The following is a 16939-nucleotide window of genomic DNA, read 5'->3' on the forward strand; positions in this document are numbered from 1 at the left end:
TGTCTCTCTCTCGTGCTCACGTTCCCGCCGGTAAGCCAAGGGAGCGTGATTTTCTGAAGACGTTACGGTTGGTGAGTGCGGCTGACGCATGCGCGCTTGAGCGGCATGGACGTGACCACGATGATGATGATGATGAGGATGAGGATGATGAGGATAAGGGGGTAGGTGTGGACACGTGTCCTCCTGCCCCCTCATAACAGGAGTGTGCAGTGTGTATTAACTGGAGTGCCAAACCCAGAGAACTCAGTGGACTGTAGGCATCTGGAGCTTTCCAGATCTTTGCAGATTCACCAGATAGTGAGGTTGAAGTGACAGGGATGGGTAAATAGCATCTGCCTCATCGCTGAATATTGCCTTCTGGGGTTGCTGTGAGTGCTCTAGAATGCCAGCTTGGTTATTTCTCAAGACACAGAAGCTTGAGCTGTGAACTAAAGTCCTGATTCAAGTTCCTTTCACTTCAAGAGTGTGATAAAGACCCCATGAAATCAAAGCTTTGTGGCTTTCAGTACATTTTTTAGTCCGCTAGCTTAAAATTGATGACAACGTCTCTGGCTCAGTGCCATATGTAATTTTTTTTCTTAGACTAAACAAATTCAAATTTAGTTTTAAGTGATGATATGTGCATATATGCCTGATATATAGTTATTAAGCAATGATCATGTCAACATGATTTTAACTTTTTTTTTTTTTTACTGTTTATTGAATAATTTTTAAGTCCTTAGAGAGGAAAGGAAAGGGAATTATACTTGAATAATGCATTGAAAAAGTGGGCGGTATACAACTGAAATGAAAAACCAGTACAGAATGTTCAACTATTTGAATTTTTATAAGCTGTTCATACCCGGTTTGTACAAAGTTAACCAGATTGTGGTCAAATGTGCTTGATATTAAAAAAAGTTAAAGTGCATCAAGCCAATAAAAAAAAAAAGAGGCTGTTTTGTATGCAAAATCCAAGACACAGTGGCAGGAGCCATGACTTGAGCCATTCATTGTCCATAACTTGTTAGTTCGCTTGAATATAAGGCATTGATGATTTTATTTGTGTCTTTGTTGTATTGTATTCATCTGTCCTATAGATTGCTGCAGGGATGATGTGTTTTAGTAGGCCAAAACCTGGACACAAACAAGCATTTTAGCACTTCCGGTTCCATCTGAAATAAGGTCTGTGTTTAACACAAGCTCAAGATATTTTCATGTTTCCTTTTGCGACATAAAATATGTCAGTAATACCCCCTTGTGATTTGTTAAAGCTTTTACTTGTCTTGAAAAAGGTGATTGCTAGCAAGTAACTAAATGGGACTACAGAGGTTGTCGCCCTTGCAAACTATTCTAAATCAAACTTTCAGTGAAAGTTTTTTTTTTTTTAATAAAGACTGAAAGACTTGTCAGAAGCCTAATGGTTGAATGCTTAGCACTGACGTCATGTGATATAACCTACGTTTAGCTTTTTGTGTTAATTCTAGTTGTGTTCATTTGTGAAGGTAATCATGATGAACAAAAAACTTATTTTTGCAATTATCCAAAAGCCAGTGGAAAAATCCTGTTGGGTTTTCTGTCTAGGGAATCAGGGTGATTCCATCTTCTGGGTTGGCCTACACAAATCTGTCATCACTGCAGCGCTCTATTGCTTGTCATTTGTTTATTTAGTCGTAATTTTTTGCTGACTGTTTACTTGTCTTCAATAACAGTTTGAGGACTTCTTATTTATATTTATTAGCCTAGTATTAGTTTTTGCTATGGTACTGAAGTTGGCATCTGTACCCGTCAAAACATTTCATGGGGTCCTTTTATTGCTCATCGTAAATTTACAAATTGACACATACTTGTGTTTAATGAAAAGTGCTATTTCGTGTGATAGAAACCTCTTGTTTTTGATCGATAGCACATTTCGTCATCTTTTACTATTCTGTGAACAAAACACATTGAACTCACGTCAGTCCTTTACTTCCAGTCTCACTGTGCCATTGCACTAAAGGGCGACACAAACGGTTTGACTCTCCATAAGTCATCCATCATTTGCTCAATTCTCATTTCTCTTTAAGTGTCCCTACACTGTGCTGTACGTCACTGTAACTGTAAGTTTGATGAGCACCTTTGAGAAAACTCCATCTGAGCAGATGGACAATGGAGATTTTCCCTTTCTCTCCATCTGCTTTATTCCCGTTTCACTGCTTCCCGCTCCAGTCTCGGCTCACTCCGCATCTCTGACCTTGCATTTGGCTTGTGTTCCTTCAAGGCATCACATGATGTAGCGTTAACCTGTATGAAGTTAGCAAGATACCTCGCATATTTTAGTCAGGCTAGCTAGGCATTGATGTGCAGTAGTTCAGATGTCCAGACATGAGCGCAGCTTCATGAGTTTCTCTCCCGCAGGCGAGACGGTACGGTGAGTGTCTGGTGCCGAGAGCTCGGCCATGTCTGATGACGCATGCACTGATGTCTTCTCTCTCTCTCTCTCCTGTCCTCACAGCCGCGAGAGAAGGGCCGCATGCGCTTCCACAGACTACAGAATGTACAGATCGCACTGGACTTCTTAAAACGACGGCAGGTGAGACCAGTGAGAAAAATAATCAACAATAAGATAAAGTGATTTTATTTTTAATGCAGTTCATCATGCGTTTATGATGAAATATGTTTAACACTGTTCATTTAAATTGATATAAGTTCTGCTCCACTAGTGGCTCCAAATAGCATTACAAAAAATGACTGGTCCATTGGTCAAACAGATAGTCCTGCCCAGAAACTCAGCCCATTGGTTGAGTCAGTGTGACTTTGTCGGGCTGCTCCAAATACACAGCAATGTGAGTCAATGTATTGATAGTCTTTAGGAATTCAACCTATAAATGCATTACTTACTTACAGTTCATCTCTGCATGTTAAACCGGAATTGGAGCATCAAAACCTGTACATTCAAAATTTGACATTAAATCAGGTTCTGTTCTGTGTGATTTCCAAATCAACCCTTGTGAAGAAAAGAAGTGCAAGAAAAAAGTACGCATTCCAGAAATACAGAATACAGAACATTTTAATAATATAATGCATTTGCAATTCAAAACAATACAGACTAGTTCCCATAGAGATTGATTGGACTGTTATTCATCAGTTCAAATCTCATTTCTCCTTTAACGAAATGATTATGAATTCCACTCACCTTGTGCTCTGCTGTGATATCAGAGATAGACACAGGATTCCTGAGGGATTGACATACACTAATATTGTGTTATTCCAGTGCCTGTATTTTTGTGTTGAGGCCATTTAAGAAAATTGATTTTTGTTTTATTTATGTTAAATGTTATTATATTATTTGTCTATGTTTTTCTTCAATTTAATCTGTTAATTATGAAAGAAAATGGTTTAATTTGTAAACGTTATAAAGGGGGTGGTTGATCATGTTTTGTTGATCAATTATCTGAATCAAATAAATAAGAGCAAGACAAAAATGCATGGTGGAATGAAGTACGTGACTAAATGCAAACCCACTGCCATGCTTCCATCCAAAGAACATGATGCATTGCACACTTTTACTCTACTCAATACCCTAAATCAGGGGTGGGCAAACTTGGCCCTTCCAGGTCATTTTCCTTCAGAGTTTAGCTCCAACTCTAATCAAACACACCTGAACCAGCTAATCATTGTCTTCAAGACTACTAGAAAGCTACAGGCAGGTGAGTTTTATCAGGGTTGGATCACATCTCTGTAGGAAAGTGGCCTGGAAGGGCCAAGTTTGCCCATCACTGCCCTAAATTAACCTCCGGTCCTCTAGTGCCCTCTTGTGGTGAGACACTGACAACTTTAAATCACTGCTATAAGCAGCACAGCTTTATTGCTCTTAGAATTATGTGTATAGTCTAGAATTGCTGCATGGATTCGTTTTTGAAAACAAATGCGTTTCTAATTGCAGCATTATAAAAGACTTTTTGCCATCATTCATTTTTATATAAAGTATTTTGGTTCAAATCTAGTTTATTTGTGTAGCGCTTTTTACAATATTGTCTCGCAACATATTTTTTCAAAGCAGCTTTGCAGAAAAAAACAGCTTTATGTAGCATAAATACAGCTTTGTGTAGCTTTTTATAGAAACTAAACACTGCACCGGTTAAGCATTTCTAATTTATTCTTTTAAAAATACCCCAAATGCATGTAACACACATAAACCATTTACAATCGTAATCGTATATTTATTAACTTAATGTTTCAACTGTGTTAGTTAACGTGGGAATTATGATAACACAATACTGATTGATGGATGTGCAGGGAATCATCTGTCTATGAGTCATCAATCCTGTAAAAGGGTGAGACAGACAGTGGATGAAGTTCATTCTCATCAGATCGCACAATTAATGGAAATTAGCATTATATGGAAATGCCATTATATATGCAGTCATGTGTCTTTATGGAATGATTGCAGAGTGCTGCATGATTGTGTCATCATATCACTCATCAAAACTGTATAACGCTTGTGTTCTCAGGTGAAGCTGGTGAACATCAGGAATGATGACATAACGGACGGAAACCCAAAACTGACATTGGGATTAATATGGACCATAATTCTGCACTTTCAGGTTAGCCAGTCAAGTCTCCGAATTTTTTAACAATTTGTATTTGTCTTTGTATTGTTTATTTATTGGCTTTTGATGCTGGATGTAGGTTTTTTTATTCCTCACAATGTGAAATATTGCAGTTCATTCTCTGACCACAAGAGGTCAGACGTGTATGTGCAAGCTCACATTACCTCAAGGGTGAGCAGATATTTATTGAAAAGAGCTTATGAGACCACACAGTATTTATTTACTGCTAATAATGCGGTAGAAATGAGCCAGAACACCTTAGCCGTCGCCCATCAAAACCATGGTGCAGGAAGTTCTCAACACCCCGGCAATCACATAGTGTTCAAATTATAAATATAAAAGTCCATAAATAAACCTCAGGTTTCAAGGCTTTTTTTCATCTTTCAGGCAAGGCATTCAAAGTTTGTCTTCATATTTCTGTTCTAGTATAATGATTGTTTAGTTGTAGGTGGAGTGCAGTGAGTTCTATCTGTCAGTCTGCAGAGCGTGTTCACTCAAATACTCAGGCCCGCTTTGGCGTTTATTCATTTTCTGTAATATCTTCATGCAGGAACATTTCCCTGTTTTAATGAAATGCTGTGATGTGCCAGAATCTTTAATTAGGCCAATGTGATTTTCCTCAGTAACTGCATTGTGAGATTGATTTATTAGGATCATTATTTTAGCATCAACATGTAGTAGCTGAACATGGGAAATATTTGTGTCATTACATACACAAGATCTGTCTTGTATGTTTTACTCAATTATTCAGATTCTATATGCTTCCTAATAATGGAAAAAACGATGCTTTTCACAATGAAAGGGCTTTTATTGCTTAATATTCTAAAAAAAGTGCTGATGCTAGACAAGTCATCCTGAGCTAAAGATGAAAATTGCAGAGAATTTTTTTTTGCATTTTATGTCTGTGACAGGCTTTTAAAAAACTGTCTCGCAGTAGTCCTGCAGTATTTCTGCAGAATTTGTGCTTTAGCTGCCTCACGCAGAGGTCACAGAGGTTCTGCTGCAGCTGCGCATTTGCAGGTCTGAGCCTGTGAAACCTTCCCTGCAACAAATGTACAGTTCATAAGACTGAGGTGGAGAGGGGCCGTTCACACAGGACGATTTCCTGCTTTCCATCTGCACTGCTTTTTAATTGTTGCAGTGTACACACGTGCATCAGAAGGAGGTCTTTGCCTATTATATCGCACAGCTTTTTAATGTCACATTTTCTTCACTTAAATAAAAAAAATGTGTGCAGTGCCTCTCTGTTTGGTTTCCTTCTGTTGCAAACACGAATGTGTTCAAATATTCCCATGATTTCGGACACGCTGTCCTACCTTCACTGCAGTAGGCTATTAATATCCTAGCCTCGGCTTCATGTTTGGTTTGAGGTCATGTTATGATTGAAAAATTTTAGCAGTAGCCTGTAGCAGTAGTCAACCCGGGCCTCGACCAGAAGTCAAAGCATCACCGTTCTTCTTGATTCACTCCTCCAGCAGACAGAGAGCAGGAATGCAGGAACGACAGGCTCCGACAACTTCACCGCACCTCGATCTCGCGAACCACGCTGACCCGGCTTCCCTGATGGCCCACAATGGGCTGAAGGCTTACAAAACAACTCTAAAAATTGATATCTGGGGCATAGCTGAAGAATGTGTTAAATAATGCTTGGCTTCATGAAACTTGCTGACAGGTAGCGTGGGGACGTGCACGAGCACCTGCCGCTGTCACTCTCACGCGAGCCGTTGGGCATGCGGCGCTAGTGGCTGTGGGCCTGTTCCCTCATGATCCGCAGTTAGAGGATACATAGAGTTGTTTTTGATGGCTCTGCCTAGACATTAGTCTCCTCAGGGATGATTTCTGAACCGTGTTTCTGAACCTCCGGTCTCTTCATTGGAAGTATCCAGTTTCCAACAAATGAAGTATTGCAATTCGCTGTGCATTTACATTTATTGTTTGCAGCTCTTCAGGCAATGACTAATGTAATTAAAGATTTTAGAGAACGTATTTATTCATTAATACAATATCCACAGCTGCAAACTGAATACTGTCTGTTTGAACATGCAAACAAAGACATTTGACTCTGAATCAAGCTGGCATTAGCCATTATGGCTAATTTTTTTTGCCTTACAAGCAAGCTTTGAAGTTCATGAATGAAGGGTGTGTTGAGGGTGTATCCGCATCACCTCCAGCAATAATGTGCAACAATGTGATGTTTTATCTTTACTGTTTTTAAAGCGGCACTACAAAATAGTTTTTGCTCCAAACTGATCAAGATTGCATTACTGAACTAGTAAAAACGTGTTCAAAGCTGCCTTGTTCTGATTCAGTACAGTAAGCCTGAAATATTGATTTAAATTTGGAATTGTCGGGTCAGATTTGGCGGGAAATTCCAGGCAAAGTCATTCATTTGTTCATGTTTACATCAGGTCTGCACAGAAGAAGGCCTGGCTAGCATATCGTATGTTGTAGAGTAGCATGGGAATACAAATAAAGAGTGCTGCTGCATATAATTTGAACTAGTCAGCTAGCTGCCATTTAACATGGACATTTCTAAAAAGCAGCCCTTCTGGGGAATCACCCACTGTCAAAACAAACAAACTGAAAAGACTGTCAGTGGGTCTGGGCGCACCGAACGAATGCGTTTCTAAGGGATCCATACACAGGTCGCTGTGATATTATAGTGGTGAGATGTGGCAAAAGGATTAGCAAATCTTGGGCCAGATTTACTAAACAGGGCAAATTAGCGTGAGAGCGCAATCCCATAAAAGCGCAGATGGAAGTGGGAAGTTCTGCAGTTGCTCTACTGACAGTGTGCACATTAAAGAACACAGATGCAGTCAGATCATTTCTATAATGACCAACATGATCTACAGAGAGCAGTGCAAATTAGCGTATGGTCGCAAACGAGCAGAGCTGATGATAATGTGTGTGCGGATAAGCTACTAACAACACAGCCGCAAAATGAATTAAGACATTTTTTGGGGGCAGTAAATAATGGTGCAAATACCAGTAAATTGACTGCCACAAACCTTAATAAATCACCTTGCATGATTCCTTTAAATACTCTCCTCACGTAAATGTTGTGTCTGAAAGTGAAACTCCTACAAATGCATATGCAATAAGGTCAACCGCAGAAATAACTATGTCCACACCTTTTCATTGCTAATGTTTTGTCTTCAGTAAATCCTGACAGTAGATTTTTAATGCCTAAAGAGGGTTTGCGCTGGAACAAGCTGTTAGTAAGTCTGGCCCCTTGTTGGGATCCCTGAAACAAGTTAGCCTAATTAGTCATTCTTGCCTTAGCAAACACTACTAATTAACTTTAAATGAATGTTTGATCAATAACTTGCTGTATAAGCTAATTATATTTTACAACTATGCCTCCAAATGAGTTTATATAGCCAATATAAGTTATTATCTTCCATTTCTATGACCACAGGTTATGTTTGTTTTACGTGCTGGACGTGATCCTTTTGAAAGCTTTGCTCTTGTTTCGAGCCAGATTAAAGAGCAAACAGAGAGCTTTGTCGTCTGGGGCAGCACACTTTGTCATGTTGTAGAGTCAGCCACGTTGCCCTGTTATTTTTAAAGGCCACATGACAGGCCATGACTCTCTCTCCGCCTGGGACGTCCTATCCGAATGGCTCAACTCGCTGAGCAGAGCATTCACACGCGGCACACAGAAGCCATCAGGGAACAGATGAGAGTCTGTCCCGCTCCCCTCCCTTTTCTCTCTCTCTCTCCAGCCTCCAACTGCTGAGGAGCTGGAGTCAGCCTGTGGAAACTCAACACCAGCAGGGATCCGAGGGTGGCTGTGTTTACACATCACATGAGGACTGTGACGTTTCCTCAGCTGTGACAGCAGTGTTAGTTTCTGTTGCTTACCAGGTGCCTCTATCTCTATAGTGTTTGTTCTGGAGGATCAGGGCAAAGGGTGAGGTTTCAAAGGTCACTGAGATTTCAGTGTGTTGGCAGCGTGAGAAGAAAGGGCTGGGCTGTGGAGCGAGGCTGGCGAACGTGCAATACAGGAAACTGAAGTTTGTTTGGAGTGTCTCGGTCCTCTGCCGAGTCTCAAGAGGCGTTCACATCATCCGCTCCACTCTGGATATTTGGACTACGGCTGATTTGTCTGACATCACCTCTAACTGAAACACTTGCCGGGGAAAAGATGGCTGTTATTTCCTGGGATAAGAAACTCTTGAACTTGCTGAACTTGTTTACAGCTGGCAGGAAAAAGTGAAACTTTCTTGATGGGCAGCCTTGTTAGTATGACCAAGCGCCATGGGTAATATGTGTGGATGTGTGAGGGGCTCTAAGGAGGAGTGTTATGTTGATCCCACGAAAGCCCCAATCAGCCCTGCACAAAAGGAGCTCAGTGGACGCCGATACTTTCAAAGGAGGAAGAAGAGGAAATCCGCAGAGTTCAGTGCTACTGACTCATTGAGAAGCCATGGGGCTGAGAGCTGTAGGAGTGATGACCTGGAGGATGTCACATCTGGTAGGAATTCCCTCAATCGGGTTGATGCATTGAACTCGAAGCAAGACGAGGTTCCAAGGCCCAGGGAGCCCAGTATCAGCCATGGGGTCTATGTTGGAGAAGTCCCAGTTCCCCGAGGTAAAAGCGGTAGAAGACCAGGTGTTCATCAGATGGATAAGGACAAAAGCAGGCCCACTGCAGAGCATAATCTACGTGGGGTCACCAAGAGCTCCAGAAGCATCGCCTCAAAGGATGGCCTTTTGGAAAAGAAACTCTTGTGGAGGCAGTTGAGGAGGGCGGCGAGTTTTGGAGTGGTGGAACATATGCTCCAGACACTGAGAGGAAAAGGCTTTTCAAGGAGCAGTGTGGATCATCAGTTGGAAAACATGGAGGAGTTCTCCAAAATTATATGGGACACTCAAGTGCACAGGAAGCGGAGGAGGGCCCACACTTGCTCGGGAGGTTTAGTTTCCCAGGCTACGTTGGATACTGTCCAACAAGATCTTAAACATGCTTCTACTGAACAGCAGGAGGTAATATCAGCATCTGTCGGCATATGAGATGCCATTTATGGTGCAACAATACAATTTGTGTATCATTACTTAATAGGGCTGGGACAATAAATCGATGCATCGTGAATCGAGAAATGATTCTGCATCGATACTGAGATTTTCCGAAGGCATCGCGATTGTCTCTTGAATCGATTCTGAGCTTAGTTTTTAACAGCAGATGGCACTGCGTCCTTTAGAAATAGCTGTATTCTGCTTGCTTCCAGTTCCTTACACACGGACCATTTGAACCTAAAATAATCATTCATAAAGTTCGAAAAGGTTGAAGCGAATTACAAGGATGTTCACAGTGGGCTGTGTTTACATTAATCTTGCATCATAAAAGCATAAAAGCCAATGTGCAAGTACATTTAACCACTTACATTACTCAGCCGAACGCGCAAGTGCTCTTCTTCGTGAGCATTTGTGCGGGTGACCGAGTGTGTGGTTAAAAACTAGCCTAGAGCGCCATCTGCTGTTAAAAACTAAGCTCAGAATCGATTCGAGAGAGGATCACGATGCATTCCCAAAAATCTCAGAATCGATCCACGAATCACGATGCATCGATTTATTGTCCCAGCCCTATTACTTAAGAAATAACGTCCGCTGCACATCATACACCCTTTACTCATGAGACATGCTGCGTTTACTCCATGTTGTAATTGCCATAATTACTAGATGACAACCCGAGACTTTGTAGTGGTCAGGCTGTGCAAGTCAGGGCTCTCAGAAAAGTCAGAGTTTACAAGTTGTTATTTTGAGTTCTACAGAATGCCTTTTCAAGGAATCTCATATTTACGGTCATTCCGGCTTGACATGAATACACCTATACAACAGCCTTGATTGCCTGAAATAGGTACTACATAGCAGAAATATTTAGGACAACTACAGACTCTTTTATCTCAAGCGACTGCATTCATTTGATCAGTTCTTGCATTCCTTGGGAATCAGGGACCGTGACACTATTAGTGCCATGCTCTCTACTGTTTGAGACACAAGCAAATTAATTTAGTGGGTCCTTCCACTAGAAGATACTAAGGGTAATAGTTGACCTCTATTTTGCCTTGTGATATAACTAGTAACAGATACTTTGTGTCATAGCAGTGACTATATTCTTTATTTTAGCTATATTGACCCATCAGCATCTAGATTCTAGAAACTAGGCATTTTATAATGAATGATGCAGAGTTTCTGTAATGTTGTCGTTCATCTTGAGAGTCATGGCAGTGGTTAGTCAGAGCTGACATGTTTTGGTGTGTTCGGTTCTCAGATTAAGAAAACACATTATACCACAACATATTAAAACCAACAGCTTAATAATCATTCACATCTTGCTAAGTGTACAGTACATGAATGTGCTGACATTCAAGTCAACTCAAAAGAATCTGCCGGCCAGTGTAATTATAGCTTGTCAGAAGGCAGCAGAGCACATAGACTGTGGGTGTGGAAAGACTGAGCTATTAAATCATTAGGTGTTGGCTTAGCTTTGCTCCAGGCATTTGATTTTAGAGCTGCACATCCTTCTTAGGAGTGATAAGTCATGTGAGATCTCTAGTGGTCAGTGGACACGTCTGTGCTAGTGGTCACTGTTTATTATGTTCACTGCTATAATAAAAATACATTTAATATGATTTATTGCTTACGTGGAGGCTACTATAAATAGCTCTAAATGAAGAAACAGAGCAACCAACCTGTGCTGGTAAATCACTGATCAAATGTTAACATGAATCAGCCTTTCTACGTGTACCAGCTGAGCTTCATTGCTGAAACAGCAGAAAACAGATATTCGAAAAAGGCCAAATTACAGATATTTGCTAATTTTAGATTAATAAGTCAGACACTGATTCCCTTGGCTGTAATTTAACAGTATCTGTGTGTGGGGAAATGCATTGCATAATGTAGTGCACTTTTGCGCACTTTTCTGCTTGCTCACAAGTGATCCCATTTTTATTATGGAGTGGCTATTTGCACCCAGGTGTACATGCACCTAATTTGTCTGTTTGACCTGCAGTCAGAGTGACACATCCAAAATGTGCAGTATGATAAATACAATAGTATTTATATACAATGCTATTATAATATAGACAGCATTTGTTTCTACACAGGATGCAAATAGTATATATCTGCTGCCTACACTGGGGTGCAGACAGTCTTTATATTACTGCTGTGCCAATCTCTTTTTAAATGATGTATTTTCATAGAGGTGAGATGATTAACATAAACAGTTAATGCGTTTTCTGTGTGCACATGATGTATACAGAGTTCTAGCATGAAACTCTAGATGGCGCAGTCCGATAGGTCTAACTCAATCTGACCTAATGACATCATTATCACATGGCACATCTGATTGGTTCTCTCTTGTATCGGTAGCCAATGAGCTCGCTGCTCAACATTCAAATATATGACTAGTGCTTGCTGTAGCAGTTGCAGCTTGCTTCAGAAACCCTCCACCTTCCCCAGCTCCACCTGTATAGATCTGCTACGAGGTGATTCATGTATGCTATATGGGGGTTATTTCATGTATGTTATATTTGCAGTAGCAATATTTCTTACATGCTCACAGCAGCATGTTGTGAATGTATTGGCAGTAGCAAGTCTCGGTACTTGCTCTGCCGCAGCAGCAGCGTAGCAGATCTATTCCACCAAGACCAAATACATTAACATTGTCATGTACATTACCATGCCAGTCCCTCCAAGAGTTGTCATGACAGAAATGTATTTTATTCATTCTTAATTCTAAACTCTTGAAGCTTTTGCTAGAATATTTACAGAACAGATTTGAATTTACATTATGGCAAAAACAATTAGATGACTTCATCTGAACTGTACATTGATTTCAAGAAAAGATGCAACTGTGCTACATAGCAGTTCTTTTTATATCAATTTAAAAATTGTGTTACGAAATGACCATTTCTTTACATATTTGCTGAGTATGACTAGGTCCGGATCCGTATCTATGTCATAACAGGGGTTCTTAACAAAAACATGTCATCTTTCCTGTCTGCAGATCTCGGACATCCACGTGACAGGAGAGTCCGAGGACATGACAGCCAAGGAGAGACTTCTGCTGTGGTCCAAGCAGATGACCGAAGGCTATGTAGGCGTCCGCTGTGACAACTTCACTACCTCGTGGAGGGATGGACGACTGTTCAATGCTATTATTCATAAGTACAGGTAACAGCACAGCAATGTCCATTTCCCAAAAAATATCCATCCATGTCCAGATATACATGGCTGTTTGTTTCTGGTTTCATGTGTTAAAGGGCATGTAAATAATGACTGAATTTTCAGGGTTTTTTTTTTTTTTTGGGGGTAAACTATGTAAAGCCCTCTCATTTGGATTACTGTGTGTCTAAACACTGAGGCTCTGTTTTAAAACTTAGTGAGTTGTCTTGCTGCCTGCTGTCTTCACAGGCAGTAAAGACAACATTATATCAGAATTGACCACATTCCTTGTCTTAATGTTTATGGTTCATCAGTTCACATCATTCCAAAGAAATACAAATCTTTCATAGAAAATGTAATAATTTGCTGTGCCTCTGAAAACTTTATTTTAGGTGTTGTCACCTAGCCCTCCCCTCTAATCACCTGTCATATAGGGCCTACTTACACTTCATGTAGGGCCACTTCATGCATTTTCTCTAATCGGATAACTATCAGATCACAAAAAGACAGGTATAAATGCCCTCTGAAATGCATTCGAGACAGATTGCAATCTGGTGCATCTCAAACCACTTCAGGAGATTCCAGACAGAACTGGACAAGTGTAAATGCATGTGGTTTTACTGTTTACAAAATGTTAAAGAAATAAGGTGTGAGTGAGTGTTATTGCTATAACTGTATATCTGATTTGAGAAAACACATGAAGTGACAAGTGTAAATAGGCACTTTTCACAAACCAGTCGATTAGGGCCTGTTTACACCTGGTCACTTAATGCATTTAATAGGTATCCGATCGTGAAAAGACCTTGTGTAAATGTCCTCCGAAGTGCTTTCGAGATGCATTTAGAACCGATCACTCAAACGACGAAACTGGACAAGTGTAAATGCATCTGGTTGTTGAAACCACATAAGTGTTAAAAAATGTTAAAAAATAAACATGTGAGAGCGTGTTATAGGCTATATGACATGTTACAGTCAGATATGACAGCGCTAATGCAACACGCATCGCCGCAGATGAGTAGCTGAGTATATCTTCAGCAAGCCAACGCGCAAACTCCGCAAATGAAAATGAAAGTGAGTCGCAGACGCTCAACACAAAGTCATCTTCATTAAAAGTAGTGAGACTAAATTATTTTACGAGTGCTGATGCCACGCTCTCTCCTATTGTGGTCTTTGGTTTTGAAATTGGCCGATAATGAATAAAATGCAGCGCATATCTGTTGCTTTCGTTGATGTGTACTCCGTTAAATTTGCATATAGCGCGGGAATTGAAGATCGGATTTGTATCCATTTTGCAGAGACACATTTATGTGGCCAAATGTAAATGGAACCATTTGAACAAATCAGATCACTAAAAACACATTAAGTGACCAGGCGTAAACAGGCCCTTACAGATGGAGAAAACTAAGTCTTTTTCAAATTTCTTACTGAATATCCTGTTTCACTCTGAAATAAAATGTTACATCATGGAAGTGACATGGGTTACAGATGGACAGAGCTTTAATGTATATACACCTATATCTTTACTTCTCATGTCTGTTCTTAGAATGATCTGTTGTGCCTCATAGTCATAACCTGCTCTTTATAGTTTGATGAAATGTCATTTTACCTAACACACGCACAGACACAGTTCTCAGATTACCATTACTTCTTTGTGCAAAGAGAGTTTTTGCCGTGACTATTCCTGTCAGTCAGGGGTTTAGTAATGGGTTGATGATCCTCATGAGTGAATCTCACGAACCCTGTCAAGAACATGCCTGCATCATATTTCCCCTCAAAATCAAAAGAAAGAAAAATGAAGCCTATTTTTGTGGCAGTTAAGATGCTTAACGGTCCTAAAATGGGCTTAATTTTCTCTAGGCAAAGTGTAATTGTTCCTTAAATGCTTTTTATGTAAATGATGTCCCTTGATTTAGTGCGTACTTTCTCTTTGACACTGTCGGAACATTGAGTCAGTTTACATAAATGAAAATGTCTGTCTCCATTAATTGAAACACTTTTTGATTAAAGCATGACCTTGGTGTGTCATACAAAACATATCTGTCACTGAAAGATATCAGACGCGCAGAGATTGTGGAGTGAGATCATATTGTCACGGTTCTGTCTTAATTCAGGCCCGACCTGGTTGATATGAGCAAAGTATCGACACAAAGTAGCAGATCCAACTTAGAACAAGCTTTTGGTGTGGCCGAGCAGCTTGGTGTGGCCCGACTGCTGGACCCAGAGGGTGAGTTTCAACGCCAAACTAATGTCCTCATGCACGTTACATCATTTAGCATTATGATTATATTGTCAAAGTTTTTTGCTTGCACTTATGTGTAAACTGTGTTTAATAACTATTTATCAGTTAGTTATTGTTAACATTTAACTACTTTTTTAAGCATGGATTAAATTACATTTTTTAAGTGGTGACATTCATCCACCATTAACCTTTCATTCATTGATACTACCTCAGTCGTCTATACACTTCTTTACAATTTGGTGTTTACAATGTTTAATGTAATTAATTACATAATGTGGTGATTAATTAATCGAATTAATTGCAAATTAAATGTGGCTGCAAAAATACCCCCAAAAGATAATTTAAAGTAATTCTTGTGTTATAAGAGAAAATATCAAGTATAGATATTATAAAACGTAGGTTTAGAAAGAAATATTTTATTTGATTCAACATAACATGTATTTGTATTACATATAAACCTTTAGGCTACAACGGCCTAACATAAACTGTGGAACATAAAAGAAGAGAATTTGGGAAAAAATTCAGTATTTTTGTTCCTACAGTGAAGGTCATCGGTAACCAAATCAGCTTGGTTACTAAACAGTCTTGTTTTACTTCTGGTTACCAACATTCTTGATTATTTTCCGTAAAAGAAAGTAAATGATACAGGTTTGAAACGACATGAGAGTGAGTAAATGATGACAGAATTTTTCTTTTTGGGTGAACTATCACTTTATTTTATTTTATTTATTTTTTAATGAAATGATACTCTAAATGAGAAACTAATACTGCCAGTAGGTGGCAGTAAATGTCTTTATGAGTAAGTCATTGAGTCATTCATTCATTCAATTCCTTCAAACTGCTGATTGATTCAGGAATGAAGTAAATGGCTCTCTTTATGAATGGGACATTGAATCATTGGCTCACCCGATTCGTTCAAAACATGGATTCATTCAGTAATGAATCATTGCTGTGTGGTGCTTGAATATGTACAACAGTTCTGCTGTGGTTTTATAGGCAGGGTTTAAATTGGGTCGGGACCATCCGGGGCTGAGCCCCAGCACATAGACTCCAGGGCTCGACATTAACGCTTCATTTAAAACATCAGTAACCAAAAATAACTATGTAAACACCAAAACGCAAGTATTATTCTGATTTTATTACATTTAGAGTAAGTGGAGAATAGTGGATATAGCTACTGTATATTATGCACCTATTGCTGAGGCGAGGCTCACGCAGCCTCTCCAGGAGAAATCAAAACGCGCAACACTAAGAAACTCAGCATCCTGAGGTAAAGATTCAAAATGGAAAGTTTTTATATTTAAAATGCAGTTAGTTAGGCAACATCACACAACGTTTTCACCATTACGACTGTTTAATAGTTCTATAAACAGTTCAATAAGCAAATACAATAATATTAGGTCACTTACATTTTAGGCGGAACCACAGCGCATCTCACAGCAACAGCCGATTCATTGCTGATTGATTCCTTGTTCTGAACGAATCGGTTGAGTCAAAGTTTTATTAGCCCACGCATAAACATTTGATGAATCTGCCGTTTGAACGAATTGTTTGAATGAACGACTCAGTGACTTATTCATTAAACGCTCACTACTGGCACCTACTGGCATTTTAATTTAGTTTAAAAGTATAATTTCCACCATCATTTCTTGTTTGTATATTCAAAAATATTTAAAAGAATCTCATACTATTATTTAATGCAGTTGTATTTTTCAGTGTAAATGGTTTTATTTGATAACGTAAAGATAATCACATTATTATAATTTAATTTAAAGATCAAATGTAAGAATTTGAAATGAGATTAGTGGGAAAATGCCCTCTATAAAGGAAAAAAAAAATGCCCTTGGATAAAATATTAAAACACGCAGATTTAAAGGTCACATCTAATAGACAACTGATGAGAATATTGCATTTTAGGTGGATATATATATATATATATATATATATATATATATACACT

General features: G+C 39.4%; 1 protein-coding gene across 1 annotated transcript in view; it reads left to right on the forward strand.

The window, feature by feature from the left end:
- Window positions 1-16939, forward strand: part of LOC107699120 (dystonin-like) — a 174091-nt gene that overhangs the window by 49785 nt on the left and 107367 nt on the right. The window contains exons 7-10 of the mRNA XM_016500293.1: window positions 2471-2548; window positions 4470-4562; window positions 12583-12749; window positions 14852-14964. Coding sequence (XP_016355779.1) covers window positions 2471-2548; window positions 4470-4562; window positions 12583-12749; window positions 14852-14964 — 451 coding nt within the window. The remainder of the gene's footprint in view (window positions 1-2470; window positions 2549-4469; window positions 4563-12582; window positions 12750-14851; window positions 14965-16939) is intronic.

Source organism: Sinocyclocheilus anshuiensis, unplaced genomic scaffold, assembly GCF_001515605.1.
Source record: "Sinocyclocheilus anshuiensis isolate Anshui unplaced genomic scaffold, SAMN03320099.WGS_v1.1 scaffold166, whole genome shotgun sequence".
Lineage (NCBI taxonomy): Eukaryota > Metazoa > Chordata > Actinopteri > Cypriniformes > Cyprinidae > Sinocyclocheilus > Sinocyclocheilus anshuiensis.